The sequence below is a fragment of the Dendroctonus ponderosae genome, unplaced genomic scaffold (assembly GCF_020466585.1).
Source record: "Dendroctonus ponderosae isolate FM_Combo_2020 unplaced genomic scaffold, Dpon_F_20191213v2 Dpon_F_20191213_6, whole genome shotgun sequence".
Lineage (NCBI taxonomy): Eukaryota > Metazoa > Arthropoda > Insecta > Coleoptera > Curculionidae > Dendroctonus > Dendroctonus ponderosae.
Genome location: NW_026018814.1, coordinates 11632475 through 11651521, shown reverse-complemented (window position 1 = coordinate 11651521; position 19047 = coordinate 11632475). Strand labels below are relative to the sequence as shown.

At 31.5% G+C, this 19047-nt stretch overlaps 1 protein-coding gene across 2 annotated transcripts in view; it reads right to left on the bottom strand.

Annotated features, from left to right (window-relative positions):
* Nucleotides 1-6056: 6056 nt before the first annotated feature.
* The window catches only part of LOC109545110, a 64160-nt gene continuing 51169 nt past the window's right edge, over nucleotides 6057-19047 (bottom strand). The window contains exons 6-7 of one of the 2 annotated variants that reach the window (XM_019915605.2): nucleotides 7162-7365; nucleotides 6057-6885 (exon numbers count right to left, since the gene is read on the bottom strand). In XM_019915605.2, coding sequence (XP_019771164.2) covers nucleotides 6704-6885; nucleotides 7162-7365 — 386 coding nt within the window. In that variant the 3' untranslated portion in view covers nucleotides 6057-6703. The remainder of the gene's footprint in view (nucleotides 6886-7161; nucleotides 7366-19047) is intronic. The other variant, XM_048667741.1, reaches the window with a different exon arrangement.

Genomic DNA, 19047 nt, shown 5'->3' with positions numbered 1-19047 from the left:
TCAGTCTATACAAAAAGTCTAACATGGTTGTAGGGTTTGTCAATTATCACTAAATACAAACATCCTACACTCTACACATATATGTTATAACAAAAATAGGGGTAAATTAATTTTATTTTATCGAACGCTTGCCGAAATTGGCTGTAATAAAAAAACGTTGATGTTTCTAATTTACAATTAGAACTTTGCTTTATATCAGAATAATTCATAAATAAAGCAGAGGATTTTTGCTTTTCATAAAATTCTGATATCCATTCAATGGTATGGTTTGGTATGATGATAATGTACACATTTTTCAATGGTATTTTGGCACCTAACTGAGTTATATACACAGAAAATAATTTATGATTAGATTCTCCATAATAGATCTTACTCATAAGATACTTTATAATCATAAACATTGGCACTCCCACTTAACACTGTGAATTTTGAAGAATACATTTTCTTACGATTAATCTATATAACTCCACAACGATGAAGAAGTTTATTTTTTGGTTTAGGTCATTCTTATTCAAAACAAACGTTTCGCTTAAGTACGCTTTTCGGGCATATAAGGAGAATAAAATCAACAGGCCCTTTTACGAAAACCTATTTGTAAATTATAGAAATTTCCAGATGATTTCAATTTCATATTCAGTCCCAACTATCTACTCATACTTAATCAGTAATTTTAAAAATGTGACAAATGTGTAAGCATAGAATCAGTTGAGTTCTACAAATAATTTCAAAGGATTTATGTAATATTTTACTGAAATTGATTTGGAGTTGGTAATAATATCAAGTTTTTATATTTCTTTGGGAAATGACCTCTAAGATCGGTCCTTTTTGGTGGAAAATTAACTGCACTAATTTAAGACGGTTGAACTTCGGTTTAAATCTAATTGTTTCCATATAATATTATATCGCCGTTTTCTAAACAGGTTAAAATTGTGTAAATGTAATGGTGCAAGGTGCAAGAAAACAATGCATTAAAACATCGATTGGACACGTAACCTGTATACCATTTTTTGGGTCAGATATGTTGTTCCATATCCGAACCGCCAAAAACATTTGTACAATAATATTACGAAATTACATTCTGTTAATCTAAGTGCTAAGTTAATTTAGAATATTATACATCAGTTACTTAATCTTATCTTATATAGAGATTTTTACACGACACAGTTTTGTAGCTAAAATCTCAATATTAATGTTTATTTAAAAAGCGTTTAGTTCTGAACTACAAATAGCTTACAATGTGTGCGTTTAGGTAAAAAGGGGGAATTTAATGGACGAAGTACTCAAATCTTGCTTATTTGGACATTTTGGGTATTAGGTACAAATATTCGAACATATAGAGCGATTCCGTTTGGTAAATTTGAAATATGCATATGAACGAGTACTTGCTGAAGAATGGCCAATTTCTTTTTCCAAAGTTGTTTTAAATTTTCACAAAAATCCCAAACAATAAACAAATCGGTTTTTCTCAACTAGTCAAAGAACTGTAGGTACTCTTGATAGTATTTACAAACATATTGAAATAATATTTCTACACAATTTTACTATTAATACTGTTTATTAAGACGTACAACTATTTTCTATGGGACTTATACAGTACTTATTTAGATATTTATTTCAATAACGGCAGTAACAATGAGTACATTTTTATGTAACTGGAAGCATTTTCTTTCAGGAAGTCATTGCTTCAACTCAATAAAAAAAATTACCCGTTTTTGGATTTTAAATGTTACCCCGCTGGCTCAATATTTAAAATAATCTGGGCTTCCACCCCACTGATACTCAGTTGGAGAAATCTTTTGGTTTTTGCATTTTTAGCTTGCAGCTGCAATTAGTCCAACTTATAGATGTAAATAAAGATTAATTAAGCTGGAAAGTTTGCTGAATAAAACCGGCGCTTGAAAAGTTCTCGTTTTGCTGAAAAACTTCCTAATTAGGTACTCAGTATTACCACCATTATCAACGCAGAAAAATACATCTACTAAACTACGTAGTTGGAGTTGTATCTTACAGAGAGGTTTTTCCTTAAACGTTAACTAATTTTGTTGATTTGTTGATGAGGGTATAAAAGAGCACATTTACATGCTATGAAGAGTTATCTTTATTAGGAAATAATTTTCCATTGCAATCATTAATTAAAATTGTATAATTGATGTCGATCAAAAATATTTTAAAGTGTGTAAATTATGCGGAAAAATTGTTAAAACACGACAACTGAAAATATCTGAATGAATACATTTAGACCATATGAATCATAGGTTATTTTTTAGAAGCATTTAAGTGAAGAAAATAATGGTAATGTTCAATTATATCATGTGCTTTTATGACGTTGCTACATCGTTAGGAAGTCCTATACTAAACTGGCAGTGTATTCACGACATTTATTAACATTGAATAATCCATAATAATCTAGACGGGACAATTTAAATAATGCATTACTCTTATTTAAAATGCCCTTTAATTGCAAAATTAAACTTGCAGTCTACATAAGTTAGCCAACATTTATAGTTATTCAGTCTAACAGCCATTACAAGTTATAACTTATCGAGTAGTTTTTAATCTAGTTTATCATATATGCACATTAGCTCAAGCAAACAAATATTACTGTTTAAGTGTTAAATAATTTTTTAATAACATTAGCCGCGCGATAGATCTACAATCAGAACAATTATTATTAGTATAACATAATAATGTTTACCTACTAGTTCTGCCAACTTGGACAGTACTTATCAATTTTTTCATAAATACAAATTAATTTGTATTTTTTAATTACTGTCAAGATGTAATATCAGACGATTTTTAAATTCATCTGTTGCTTTGTATTTTATTGACATGGCTTCAATTTGTTTATCTGAATTTCCTCTGGCAAAATCTACAAATTATTTGAACAATGTAGTCTACATATCAAAAGTCAATAGTTACTCATAATTGCTCAAATTCTTTCTAGAACCTTTCATTAATCCGATGAATGCCTCGAAAGGAATGATAAATTTTATAAAACATGTCAAGTATCTACGAGTATACGAAGCTACTGAACAATCTAACACATTTTCGCATTAGAAGAATTTTTGGGCGAATAACAAAGATTTAAAAATTATATCGCCTGTTTTTCAATTTCCAGACCACCACATTTAAAAAAAATTAGGGATTTTGAAAAAATAATTTGTTGCTGATTTTCAAGAAAGTTAACACTTCTTCTTCGTTGTCCCAAAAAAAAACTGTCATTCTAAGACTTTAATTAATATCAAGTTGAAAATGATAAAGTCGGAAATTCTATTGAGTTAAGACGAAAATAAAACGTGAAAAACTAATAATTAATTCTCCCACGCAAAGCGAGGTGAAACGTCGCAAATATTTTTGCTCCTGAAGGAAATTACATTAATCACTCAAAACAGAGTGAGAGCTTGAACACTGTCTCATAACCGGAAAGATAAGTGTGTTAAATTAACGAGATTAAATTCAGACACCATCACCGGAAGTAGAAACCAGAAAGGAATGTTATTATGTGGGGGATGTAATTGAATTGTTGAGCACTTTAAAAGTTAATTAACTCGCTTAACTGCTCATGTAAAACACAGGCTTTGTAAGAATTCAGAGATTTAAAAAATGCTTGCTGAAGTACTGCAAAAACTTCTAGTCAGCAAACAAGCGAAAAAACGGTTTGAATAGAAGAACTTGGAAAATTAAGATTAGTTGTTTCAGTTTTCAAGCTAAAGCACCTGAGTCGGAATGTTAAAATATATAAATAGCATGTTTTAGATTAAATATTATTTATGACAAATTCTGAAAAGGTTTTTTCTTTATTTGATGAGAAAATGTAATATGTCTTGAGTGCTCATCTTAGTTTCCATGCAGGGTTTCATGCCGCAAGTTTCCTTTAGAAGTATTTCAGAAATTTAGCTTTTAATATAGAGGAAACGCTACTTTTCTTAAATAACCTCAAAGATATGCGTTATATTAGCTTTATGCGAAGCCCTGTTTTATTGTGAGATTAAATGCTTTATTAAATAAGTAAGTATTTTGCACTTTAGCTAAAAATCAAGCTGGATTTGAAAAGTTTTCAGTCGGACAAGTGACGAAAAATGAACAGTAAATTCAAGTGTGAGCTTTGCATGACTTGTTTCATTTTTAAATCAACAACTGGTATTTGTTGAGTTTAATTAAATCACCTCAAGTTCAAACGATCGTTAAACTTCAATTTGTTTGCGCTCCTGTGGGACCAAACGGAGGGCAAAAAGTCTCGACAAATTTAGCAAGTTTCGAGATTTTCTGATATGCTTTTGTGTGGTTAGGCTTAGGGGCTCCTGGGGTTCAGAATTGATTTTTCAATTGTGTAAAGACCGAAGCGAGCCGTTCATGCAGTTTAATTATTTCGGCATGGAAATATTGAGTAAATGAGTATTTTTAATTAGGTCGGCCTTTGTTTGGAAAGTGCGAATTTGAAATGTTCAAGTCAGGTAAAATAGCATTGAATTTAATTGCGTTATATCAATATTACGGATAAATAAAAGCAAAAATATTCGCCTATAGTAGAAAGCATTCAACTTTAACCTGCAGTCAATGCGCAGCCAGTTTCAGAAAGGGGAAGGAAATGAATATTTTTTGAATAAATTGAGCAGCAAGTGCAGATAAATTCAACTTATTTCCTAATGAAAATTGTTAAATAGTACCTACTTATAATTCAACACCCTAGTAAATCGTCGTTTCGAAATTCGTTACTGGTTTGTCCTTCTCTGATAGCTTATTGGAAATTTTAAGCTGTTTACTAAAAATTTTTCCGGAGTTGTCACCATCAGAAGTATATGTGGCACTTCAGTAAATAATTCGTCAGAATTTCATCAATTACAGGGTTGAAATTTATTCAATATACAGGGTGGCCATTTTCTGAATCTTTGTATAGGTAACTTCTACATTTTTAAAGATAGAGAATCCGTTAAATGGGCAAAATTGGGCAGAATTCGATTGTCTATTCATTACCGTTTTCAAAATTTAGGTACCCGACTTGGTACCTGAAATATCCTGAATACAATAAATCAACACTTTTTTAATTATCACTTATTACGTAAACTGCTTTACTTCGAAAAAAGTTAAAACTGCCCTTAGTACAACTTTTTGCGATGAATCGAATAAATAAACTTATGGGTTTTTAAATGGTAATCATAGTTGGCTGTGAGCCTTTTAATATCCTTATTTTTTTCTGAATTTAACGATATAATTGTTTACATGTTTTTCTCCTTTTGTTGCCGTAAAACTTCAAATAAAGGTAAAAAATGTGTAGTAGGCTATGGAAACAAGAACTATATTATCACACGAAGCACAAAACAATAATGAATCGTTTAAATTAAATGTGCAAATTGACTTCCGTTTACGTCCAGGCATTTWTTGGCATCTTCACATTCAACTCGTGAGTTGTGTGAAGGTGCACTATCATGTTGAAAATGTGCCAATTYTCGATACGATGCTAACGGAAAACTATTCAACATGTCTTCAAGTTCATTTGGTAAAAAGTGTAAATATCTTTCCATATTTAATTTGTGATTATAAAAGAATGCACCAATAATTTTACCACTAGAAGTACCTCAAAAGACGTTCACAAAAAAAAACACGTTGATCTCGCCTATTTTCAATTAGATGATGATTTTCATTAGCCCAGTAAACATAATTGTGTCTGTTAATTTTCCTTTAAGTTAAGTTTCCATAGCCTACTACACATTTTTGTATCTCATTTTGAAGTTTTACGGCAACAAAAGGAGAAATACATACAAACAGTTATATCGTTAAATTCAGCAAAAAATAAGGAGTTTAAAAGGCTCACAACCAACTATGCTTACCATTTAAAAAGACATAAGTTTATTTTTTATCTCGTAAATCAAGTTGACGAGTGCTAGTTTATTGAATTCCACGCAAAAATGATAATTAAAAAAGTGTTGATTGCTTGCATTTTCAGGATAGTTCAGGAACCAAGTCGGGTATCTAAATTTTGAAAACGGTAATGAATAGGCAATCAAATTCTGCCCAATTTTGCCCATTTAACGGATTCTCTATATTTAAAAATGTATAAAGATTCAGAAAATGGCCACCCTGTATAGCCTGGGAAGTTGAGGTGGCGTTCAAATGAACAAATTGGAAATTGCAAGCAAAGTTATCATATTATTAACTTAGAAACTATGAAAGTATGTAGATACCTCTTAGAACTAAAATACGAAATATTTAGGGTTCAATAGAAAAACAAAAATTTATAACTTGTGACTTTCCCAAACATATTTCAAAACTGAAAAAAACCAAAAGAAAGCAAATCTAAACCTAATGGCAATTTATCGTTTATCCACCTTAAGGTAAATAGGACAGTGCGTTACGCTAATTTTGATGTTGAAACACTTTCGTTACATATTTCTTGTGAGCAACTCTATTTCCTTTATGAACCATAAACGGTTTTATATTCTCTGACTTGTAGGTATAACCAAACGTATTTCCTTCTATTGTAGAGTTTCCTACTCGCTTCGGCGAGCTTAAAAAACCAATTCAGCATGAGCATACTGTGCCATTGAATAATGACCATAGCGTTATTGCTATTTGCGTAATTGTCGATTTTGTTGGGTTATTCGGGTTATTTCCCTTGCAGTCAGCAGCGCTGGGATCTTACGCCTAAATAAATTCACAATTCAGTCGGGATAGTAGCTTAATAAAAGAAGGTTTGGCTGATTTTTTAAAAGCAAAAATCCCCGAATGCACTCCAATCCACATCGTCGTAACCAACCATTGTGTAGTCCTCTACAGCATGACAATAGAGAGAGCTACTTAAAGCTTCTGTGGTGAAAGTAATTTGGGGCGCAATAGCGGGGGTTTGCGCTGTCCAGCCCCAACCGTGACCCCAATCCATAACAACACCTAGATAAAACAGAACAAAAATTCTTAATAGTTCATTATTTTTGGGATAAGTAAAGAATCTAAAAATATTTAAAAGATCAATTTTTGTTTACATTTATTGCCCAGCACTTTAGCAAAAGTGTCCAACGTTTAGTTAGATTCAACAATATTTAAAAGTTTAGCAAATGCAGTTTATTGCAGTAGTAAACTATTCAATGGATCAAACGATGTTTTGTAAACATCTAAAAATTAATAGATCCTAAACTAAGAAAAACTTGTTAATCTACACTGACATACCGCAAGATGTACCTGCTAATACAGTGTGGTCATTTTCATATTTGCTGGATTTTTTGTTGATATTTGGTCGATAGTTGTCCACATGTTTGTTTTGTGTGCAGTTGTAACTCTTTGATGTGCAAGAACTAGCTTTGGGTAGACTTGGCAAAGTTGCGCAGTTTCCATTAGGGATGATAGTAGCGCAACCATTTGCGATCGGTTTAACTGAAACAATAGTTCAATTACATATTTCAATAGAGATTATTTAGGTTTTCAATAAGTAAGAAAGAAACGAGTACAATATTTTTATTTGACGAATATGTGGCTTCTTGGAAAACTCGTCTCATTACTGATTGTTAACACCCAAATTGAAAATTGTGTCTAATTTTAACTAGAACTTGGTTCTTTAGAACGTTGGTTAGAAAACCCAAAATGGGTTTTCGATCTGTAATTGAAAAATGAGTGAAGGTCTGAAATATAATATAGTCCACCTACACAGTAAATCGTAAATTCAATTTTAGAGCTTTAAAGATGTTAAGTTGATACCAATAAAAATCTGATTAAATTTGTTGAAAATAGATTTTTCATATGGTTATGGCTCTCTTAAGAAACTAAAAATAATGAAAAATAACGTGCATCACATCTGGATCCGTAATCCAATTTAAATATTTTTTAGTGCTCATAGCTCTAATCTAAAATTTAAGCACAAGATACGCAACTAAATGCATCAAATTTATGTTATAAAATGTTATCTATGGTTCTTTCTACCTATAATGGACATTTCAGCCTTCTGATCTCGGATCTTTAATCGTCTGTTTATGCTGAGCCATTTGAGAGATGATCGTTTTTATGACATTTTCAACACGTAATTAATAATTAAACACTCATTGTTTTAAACATTTACAAAAAATTAACATTTACATAACTTAATTAATAAAGCGCAGAAAATAACAAAATAAACAGAGCAACCAACTTACAACGAAAGTTTAAACATCATTTGAGCCAAAAAATTTCTTCGTAAATTAAAGTAAATGTTTGAAAACATTTTGAGCGTAAAATGGGAGTGGTCATAAAAAATTACATCTCTCGAATGACACAAGATGATCAAACGATTAAATATCCAAAAAACTCAGAAGACTTTAAGCTATTTCATCGTATACTTTTGTGTTGCTCTGAGCTACCACATATTGCACTCAGAAAGATTTACACCTTGATCAAGAAAACATTGCACTATTTAAACGCCCTGTGCTATATGTACATTTAATTTTTCGCATCTCACAACTTAAATTTCGTTCCAGCATAGAGTTGATAAAAAAATTATTCGCATCGAATCACCGACTAGAAATCTACACAGTGAAAATTTAGGGAAGTTAACTAGTAGCTAACAGGTGCAATGTTGTTAACATTTTCAAAGTTTATTTACTTTCTTCCTTTGCTTTTTAATTTTTTTATTTCTACAAAAGAAATTAGAATGTATCTTCTTTTTGCTAGTAGTAAATGGAATACAGCTTTTTAATAATAAATTAGATAATAATTAGCTAGAGTCCCTTAGTTATGTTGCAATAAATTTTCCAAAACCCATCGACTTTTTCCAAGCTTCATAAAGTCCCCGAACATCATACACATTGCTAAACCTTATCGACAACAGCAAAAAATAATTAAATCATCTGTTACTCAATTATTAACAACTACATCACACAAATCTATAAAAACACAACAAGGTTCTGAATTAAGGTCTATTTAATTCATAGATTATCCAATAGATCTACGTTGTGTGGGAAAACCAAAAAAGCGAGTTCCAGACCATTCACAACAAGCCGTCTTTCACCTTAATTCCTTGATTATATAAAGCCGCAATTTTCAGATTGGAATCAATTGATTTATCATCAATCAAAATATGCCGGAAATATTATCAAGCTGAAGACTTGAGCGACGTTAAAAGCGTCACGTAATTTGAAAATCAGAGATCTGGGATCATAATATTTATAAAGCCGTATTCAATATGAAAATTCCGTAAAAAAATATGTAAAACTGATGAATTTGAATGAATCGGTTGCATCATAATACTTGGCACGCTCTGTATAAATGGTCTTTGCAATTATTTAGTTATTATTTATACAATTATATAGCTTATTTCAATATTGTTCTCAAAAGGCACAATATGTGGAGTAAAAATTGTTAACTAGTCGTCGCTCAAATTCAAGATATTAACTGTCCGAAATGTTGTTTAATCGTTCTTAGTAAATAGTTTCAAGTTCTTCCGGGAGGAAATTTATTGAAACTTTGGGCGCTCTTAAAACTGCCATGACTTTCCAAATTACAAATAATTTTTATCACGAAAAAAGTCAGAACACGCATAATCAGCGCCTTAAAAATTTTACACTACTTATCATTTTAGTTTTTGAAACATTAATTTTTCATTTACTTAGCTAAGTTAAGTTCTGCAGTGTTTTTCTCCAAGAATTAGCAGGATCTATTAAAATGGTTCTTATGCATCGTCAGGAACTATTAAGACTTTCAGCTATATAATTTTATTTTAGTTTCGTTCTTGAGTTCGAACTGAAAATTTCTTCACCGAGAAATTTCTAGAGAACTGTTTAGTAAAGAGAAATGTTTGCTACCGTCAATAATTGTGAAGTTTCCTCCCTTAAAATATTACTTCAATGATAGAGGTTTCTTATATGAAAACATTGAAATAATTCGTTCCATTTCATCCAAAAGGAAAACACGATTTTTTAGGTGTCTGTCTCAAGCGTGTAAAGTACAATGAGTCCACTTAAATTTTTTTAAATTGCTGCTCCGATCTACCACATAGACACAAACAAACCTCAATTTCTTGAAGAGCCAATATAGAAACTGTAAAATTTTAACGAATATCCAATGAAATAAAGAGCATTGGTGCCAATGTTGCCTCATAAAAACAGAAACTCTTTCTTAATGGCCAATTACGGAGAATATTTACATTTTTCCCGGGCGACAAAAAGGTCGAGACTCAAAACTATGACAATTTTTGTCTAAATTAAACTAGTCGTTAATAAATTATTCCCGTGTAATGAGCAATTATGCTTTTACAAACAATAACTAATTCCGAGAAACATTACCTGAACTTCCAGAATTAAATTTGCTGTAGATGGACAAGTTACGCCAAGTTAGTTTTCAGTGCACTTTAAGGTGGAGGTCTCGCTTGATAAATTAAGTAACCGAAACTTTACAACTAAATTGATTAACAATTTGCTTGCTTCCATTAAAGGTTGCAAACTAACGGTGCCTAATTTGTTACATTTTCATCCAGTACATTACGAAATTTCCCTTGCCCTATTGTATTACTATTAAATTAATCCAGAATAGTGCAAAGTTTCTTGGGGGTAATTTACATTCAAACATTATTATATAATAGGGGCGACATTAGTTTGATATTTCGTGAAGTTTGCTCAAATATTATTCCATTTTAGATGTACGCTATGTTAATCTCTTAATTTATTATTAGATAGTGGATTATTGTCAGCTAAATTTCTAATTTGATACTAATGCAAATGACAACACTAATTCTAATGTAAGGTAACTGAATTCGTATTATTCTAAATTTGTAAATAGAGTTTACTGCAACTTCATAGTTAAAAATAAAGTTAAGCTATTATTTTATAGAAATATTGGGACTGTGCCACTTGGCAAACCCAAACTAAATTTGCAAAATGACTACGATACTTTTCGATTAATTAGGAAGAGCATTATCTAGCTACTTAAAACTTTTAACTTCTTTACGAAAATTCATGCTTCTACGTGTCGATTGCGACGTAATCCATAAATTGCGGAGCACTCGCGACTGTTCAATGAAATTACATTATAAATCAGGCGGGGTTTCTAAAGCAAATTTAATTACACCTTGTTCTGAAACTAATTATTACCAATTTGTTTCCCAACGTGGACTCGAAATTTCAGTCATTAAAATATTATCACAATTATTAGTAGCGATGATGCGTGAGGAGACTGAGACTTAATTGAATTAGGAAACTTAAATGAAGGATTATAGAATTAGCAAGGAAACGTTGAAGTGCGTATAAGCTACTTTAATAAAGTTTGAGAATTCTAGCTTCCAGCAGATACGGGATAGTCGTTAAGGGTTTTCAGTCAATTTTGGCTTAAAATTTATTGGATACTTATTGCTTTTATTGACTAGTTATTAGGTAACTGAGAGTTTCTGGTTGAAGTTGAAAGACCAAAATCACCAAATTAAAGAAATACCGGAATTTTTCATACATAACGATGCGCCTAAATATTGAAAACTGTTAATAAATAACTAGTTCGAATTGCATATCAATTATCCGATTCTGCTAAGCGAGTCTTTTCTCTTAATTACAAAAACGTGAAAAGCTCAGAATGAAGAGAAACCTCAAATTAACTCTCCAATGCTCAGTACACTTTTGATGATTTGATAAAAATAGTTTTAATGTCATTTACAAACACTCATTTTGAAATGAAATGTTTTGATTCGTATTAGGTTCTTGCTGAGTTGGTTTGTAAAGTTATATAATCTTCTAGGTAATTTAAAGAAAAAAATATATGCAAGTGATGCAGATTTAAATGAGCTAAACTTTTTAAATATTTGGATAAAAAATTTACAAGATTTAAACGTTCGCATTTTTCACAATTTTAGTATTATGACTGGAAATGTATTACATTTGTAGATGTTTAAGTGCTATAAATAGTTAGGGCCCACGCTTCATTAAGAATATTGAGTTGGGTGCGAAAGCTAAATTTCCTAGAAACGGAATGAGAAATTTGCATAACAGATATACGTGGGTTGAACAAAATCTTCAAGCGATTATAGAAAAGCATTATCGCTTTAACATTCACCTGTGGGCAGGTGTCGTATATAATTGTCTTTTAAATGTGATCATTTTTCTAGGAAAATTATGAGTGCATTAAATCGAGCTTCTTGGTCCTAAAGCCCTAGATTTACTTGAGCTACTTATCTTTAGAGCTGAGGTAAAATTGGTGAATTCAACCACGATTCTGGAGAAAAACGCTTTATTTTTTTAGACATGTTAGTAACTAATGAGTCGATTATTAGCGAGTTAAATTGGCTGGGAACCAAGTGCTCGTATTGAAAGGGCGCAAATCATGGATCTTGAACTATTCGGGCTGTAAATTTACTAAATAAATTGTGCGAAGTTTTTCAAATTTAAATAATAATTAAGAAACGTGAGAATGTGTGACATCTGCTTGATTTTTAAATATTGATAATGTTGTCACTTCGGCTTTGGAAATATATACATACTTGAGACGGCTCTCAAGTCCATTTTAGCCCCGTTTGATCATGAGGATAATCAGAATTAGTTATGAGGTTATTATAACATACGGAAGAAAGACATAGGAATTAATGAAATTAAATAATAATGAATAATTAAATGCAAAGATAAAAAGACAATTAATATTAAGCCAACGCCAGTCAGTGCATCAGGTTAGTTTGATTCACTCAATTTCGACAAAGAAAATAAGATTTATCATCACATAAGAACTTAATTCTTATGTGATGACTCAAAAGGTTATTATCGATAATTAATGGCAATAAGTCAATTATCAAATTTGGAAAAAACTACGTATGTTATCCAATTCAGGTAGTTATTCCATAATATTAATTTTAGTTCGAAAACAAACTTAGAACTACAATAGATGTGCAATGAAAGCTTACGCTTGGGTTTAAGGGCACTCAAACTAAAACTGAACTCTCACTGAACTAAATAGTTCAGTGAACTATTGCGCTAAAAAGTCCAAAAAATGTAATCTCTAAACCGTTTGTTTTAATGTACATTTTTTGTGTCGTTCTTAAAACCCATGAACATCCAGTGCCGTTTTGCAAGATCGCTAATTGACCTGCCGACTTTAAAATTATATTTTGCTTTAAACTTGTATTGGGACGGTATTTACACAAGCCTTCAAACCGATCTGTTAGATTATAATCAAATGAAAAATGTTTGAAAAAGAAGTTTATGCACATTTAATGACCGTATCCGTTGGATCATGCTGGTGTTTAATAAAATAATGAAATTGCAGAAAAATACATCTGGAACCAGAAATTCGGAAAAAAATAACAGTTCGCCATTTTTCAAAACATCACTCACAATGAGCTAAAACAGACACTGAAGTTAACAATTTTTCCAAATTTTGTTACTACTTAAGGTTTCTTTCGTAGAAGAACCTAATTTAAAACTAAAACTGCATGCATTGTTGAACCCGTATTTTAGAAATATTTTGAAAGTTGAATTCAAAATCCCAAATCGATAGTAGATTCAGTTTTCTTATCAAATTCTCGCATGTTGTGAAAATAAAGTATTTGGCAAAAGCTCCAAATAAAGAAACTAAGCAAGGCTTCAATAATATTTGCAAAACTTATTAAAAGCTCTTGGGTCAAAGAATTAAAAAGACTCTTGGAAACTTTCTGCTGGACCTTATTAGACAATAAAAATGGACGTGTCAACAATTTTAAATTACAAAATAATTGAAGAAAAAGGTCTTTTTGAAAACTTCAGACTTTACAATTAATATGAAAGACGTTCGTAAAGCAAATACCAAATAGGATGAGATTCTTTTATTGGTTACTATTATACTCTGATTTTATTAATATTATTGTTATTATTGAAATAATTTTATTTAATTTTATACGTTCTCTACGAGCAAGACTTGCAAGACAAAGACCAAGTCTCTGCGTGCCAAGACAAGACCAAACCCAAAATTATTCAATACTTTCTTCCAATTTTAACACATATAGTTTTATTCGCAAGTTTTCGGGCCAAAATCAAACGTAATTATAAACATCACACCACACAATTTCGCAATAATACATCATCGACTGATACTGTTCAATCATCCTCACTAAAACCGTACATTGATCTATCATGGTACGCTTATCGCCGTCAATTTCATGTCCAGTTTACTCAGCTTAACATGACAAATTGAAAACATATTTCGTCCAACTGCGATGATTTAATTTCTGACGAATACGAAAGGAAATACATACAAAATCAGCAAACTTGTCGGGATCCCAAATCAAATAAAATAATCCCACCAGACACAGCTGCTTCCCTATTGAAATCTCGGAAGGGCTTATTTCCATTCAACCGTTTTGTTTTCGCCGGTGACTGTTCCAGGGACACATCCGAATTCCCGTTAGTTAGATAATCTCTGTCCCATCACGTTGCTGCAATGTTGGCACCTGACTGTAGCAGCATAATGAATTAAGTTCTGGGATAACAGTGTTAGGAGAACAACGTTGGGCATCTATTCCACTCTTTACAAGATTTATGAAGAGAAATGGCAATTTGTTACCACTAATCCTGTTAGAGCGTCTAGAGTCATAGGAAGTCACGTAGCTGAGTGAAATGTTAGAGTTTCACTATCCATCAATATCCAGAACGTTTAATTCAAAATCCAACTGAATGGCTAATTTTACATTTGTACCAGATGTGCCTTCACAGTCAAATACTCAGCAAATTTATTAATTTAATAACGTTAATAATGTAAAACAGCACAAATAAAAACTAATTGGCAAAGCAATCAAAACTGTATTCACAAAGATACTCCAGTCTACTCGGAGATTGATAAATTGAAAGTACGATGGCTTTCGCCCAAAACTTTTGGTCCTTCGATCCGGATAACAAGTTGCAGACAACTAAGAAGACGTATGTGACATTGGGCCGCTGAAAGTTTATTTCTTTGCAAACTCTTTGGCATTATACCCGTTAGGAACGATTTACAGTTCATCCATAGAGGCTTACTTGGATTAGCAAGCAACAACTTTTTTATAGATGCTGTGAAACCAAGAGACATCAGAACATTCCATAATAAAAATTGTTGGTTGCAAAAGCACAATAAACTCAAACACCACATTCAATATTAAATAGCCGAAATACCATCAGAAACTTTCCAACTAATTTTCTAATGATCGTTGTTGAAGTCTGTATTGAGAAGAAATATCATTTATAAATCGTGCTTTATTCGAAAATACCGGGGCAAATTAAAAGCCCGCTCTTAATTATTACTTAGCTCTTGAGGGCGTCTGGCAGAAGGCAAAATGTTAATTGAAAATATGTCAGGGTTTCGCAAAGGGTGAAATAATTTCAAGCTGAGTTCAACGGTTTCAGTTTAGGACAAATACGAATAAATCATTTTTTGTAGAAATTGCTGTGTTTACTAAAATTCTAGCGATAACAATAAACGACGCACAAAAAGATTATCGATTATGCAAAAGTTCCTCTATTGATTAAATTGAATAAAATATCCCTAATATGCCAAATTGCTTTCTTCTAGCAAAAAAACGTTTCAAGCTAACAACATTTTTGTGTAATTTTCTTATAGTTATTCTAGTTTCTTCATATGACAGTGATTTTGCTCCAAAATTTGCGAAAAAGACTGGTTTTTATTTCCGTGCGTTTTTGCAACCTCATTTAACACAATCGTCTTCCGCAGGAAACGGTGATTAAAAGCGCTTGAATTTTTCTTTCTAACAAGTTCAAGTTTACTTAATTCTAACAAATCGTTTTGATCAATTAGCATGCTACCAAAATGATGCGAGATCTTCAAAGTGTCTAAAGATGCTTTAAAAAGTTTATATTAATATAGAAAGTTTCGGTATACTTTTCTTCTAAGCCTCCATGTGGCAATATGTAAAACTCAGAAAAACTTTGCAAGGTTTTTGTATGGCCATATTAATAATACACATTTGCAAATTGCATTTCATCAAACTCTCCGATAATAATATGCTTAAGCAGTACTTCTATCCGATTTCATAAGAGATTATTACACCCATTTCTAATTAAATTTTCAATCCCTCGACGTTTGAGTTATTATATGAAAAAATCTAGTTGAGTATTAACAAATGATACCCACATGATTCCGGGATTTTCTCTGAAGACTCGATAAAAACAACAGGGCTCGTAATTCCATTACTCCAATATCTGGGAAAGCCAGATGATGGTATAAAGTATTTCGGGCGCAAGATTTTTATTTGAAGGGGACTGAGAAAATCTTTTTAGAAGTGGCTAAAGGGGAATAGGGAAAATTTAGTTTCGGGAATGTAAGCAAATTTTATGTGAGTTTTATAGCGTCCGACTATTCAAATTTGTGGATAAGTTTTGTCAAAGCCAAAGCCGGAAATGGTCGATTGAATTCTACGTGATCAGACTTGATAATCTTATATCTGGTCCTAGCATATTTAGGTACAAGGTATATTTAGTTGAGTCTTTTTTTTTAACACTAATTATATAATAGTATAATAATCACTAATACTAATTTCTTTTTTTAACACTTAATCGCGGCTGTTGCAGAAGTTGTAAGTAATATTTAATGTTATAGCGACTATTTGCTGTAGAATTGTCCTTTAAATTGTTAAATTTTAGCAAAGAACAAATATATTTAAAAACCTGTACTGCCTATTATTTCCTTATTTGAAACAATTATAGCCAGTACTTTATTGAAAAAGCTGACCGATTTGGATCCGCATTATAATATTTACTTCGATTTCACATAGCTTTTTCGATAAAATAGCCAATCTGTAATTCCCTCTTTCGAAAACAATGGAGATTTTTCTCAGTTGATGTACTTGCAAAGAACGGCCAAAAATACTTAGTTTTCTTAAGGGGCGATTTCAACAACTGTAATTTCGAGTAGTATTTTTAGAAGATTTAAGGCGAGCTTTTACTTACTTAAATAGTTGGATTTAAGGTCTTAGTAGTTTGTTGCCGGATTAGATTAGAAGGCCCTCGGAAGTTTAAAGCAAGATATTTTGAAGTTCCCACAGGACAGTATTATTCAACTTTATTGCAGCGTTTTCGAAATTCTTTGACAAAACTTTCTCAAAGTTCTTGTTGTTTAAATACTTGAAAGAAGGAAATTGTAATTTCTGAAACGACCTGAAATATCCCCTATTTCCGTTTAACTTTATTTGGTAGAATTTTTAAATACCCTAAGACTTGTTATATTAATTATTTTCGAAAAATCTTTATATGTAAATTGTCTCCACGACACTGCTATTTGGAAATCCGAGATCATATTTTAATTTTCAATATTCCTCAAGGGTTTGCAAGCAGAAAAGGTAACTCGTAATTTCATTATCCAGCAATATCTGTGGAAACCAGATTATAGCATAAAATATTCCAGGTCGACCAGGGATTCTATTCGAGACTCTTCAGACGAGGCCTTTTCGCACTAAAATCTTTTCAGAAGTGGGTGAAGAGAATAAAGGAAATTTTGTTAGAGTCCATGGACAGATTTATCTTGATTTTGCGTCTTTCGTGATGCTGAAGTCGAAACGGAAAGTTACAGTTTATTTTCGCAGAGATGAAATTGATCAAAACCTTTAACTTGAGTGATGAAATACACTCATGGACCAACAAAATACAAAATAAATATAATTCAATTTAAATCGTAATTTATTTTTCAATCTTTTCACCTTTATTTAATCTTTAATAAATATAATTCAATATGAATTTTGTCAAACGTTTGAACTGGTTTGCCATTATACAGGGTGAAACCAAGAGTCATTTTTGCCACCTAAAATTGTGAATACCTTGTGTAAGAAAATAAAATTGCAGATATTGTTACGTTTCGTGCTTGCTAACCATTTCTTGTTTGATTTATGACAATACATCAACTCTGGAAGAACTTACAATTTGTTAACCAAAATCATGAAATTGACCAATCAATGTAAATGTTTGTTTTGGTAACCAACTCGAAGATTTGCAATGGTTTATATCTGCCTGTTGCAAATAAGTCTTTCTTGCATGTCGCATACTTGTGTCTATTTGTTGGTTAAAAAGTCATCAAACGATATAATTTGCATTTAATTATAAATTGCTTCATTCTGATAAAAAAAATTGCAACTCTGTTCAGAGTTGATGTGTTGTGATGAGTCAAAAAAATAAATGTTGAGCAAACACGAAGCTTACAAATCGCAAGCAGATATATGGCATTACAGTTTTAAGTTCTTYCACAGGGYGTTCACAAATTTAGTTAAAAACAACTCTTGGTTTCACCCTGCATGATGGCACACCACTTCAAACTTGTAAATTGTAAAATTTAAATTGAATTATATTTATCGTCCCCGTTTTTTTTTTACCCAAGAGTGTATTTTCAGTAAGTAACTTTCCTTCGGCTAAATTGATGTCAGCATTGATGAACTCACTTTTAATAGGCATTAGTTCTGGTGTAACACATTTCACATTCAAAAAACAAAAATAATGTATTAAAGAAGTCTATAACAAGCAGCAATTAAACTTTGCGGAAATTAAACAATTTGAAAACCGACATTCTCGACTTAAAATACTATTCGTAAGTAAAACCTACTAATTACTTTTATTTGTTTTTCTAGGAAATTAGATTGCGCTAACTTCAGAAAATAAATGCACACTTCGGATTATTTTTTAATTAAAATTCCAGATTTTAACTCAAAATCGATTGCATGTTTTCCAATTGGATTAAGCTATGCAGCTTGTAAAAAATAACAAATAATCAAAGTTCACGCAGGGCAGGAATTTTAACAACGCTGTTAAGTTGATTTTGTTCGTTTATTTTAGTCTACTTGTATAATATCAATAAATCCAAAAATAAATTGATCTTATCAGTAACCCATACGGGCGAAAATGCAAAGAGTCACAGCTAAAGTTTTCCTGTCGATTTTTGCCAAGCACAAAGCAAGCGCAGAAATGATGAGCTTTTCAATGAAGTTTATGAGAGAGAATATTGATATTTGCTTTCCGAAGTTACTTGGCCGGTCTTTCCTCGGGGCTCTACCATTGAGCTTTTCATTTTGAAAATAACTGAACTCACTCAAACAGTTCCAACTTTCATAACTTGATTAATCAATTTTAGCTCTGACTTCCCCACATTTTGTTTTTCAAATAAACCCATAAT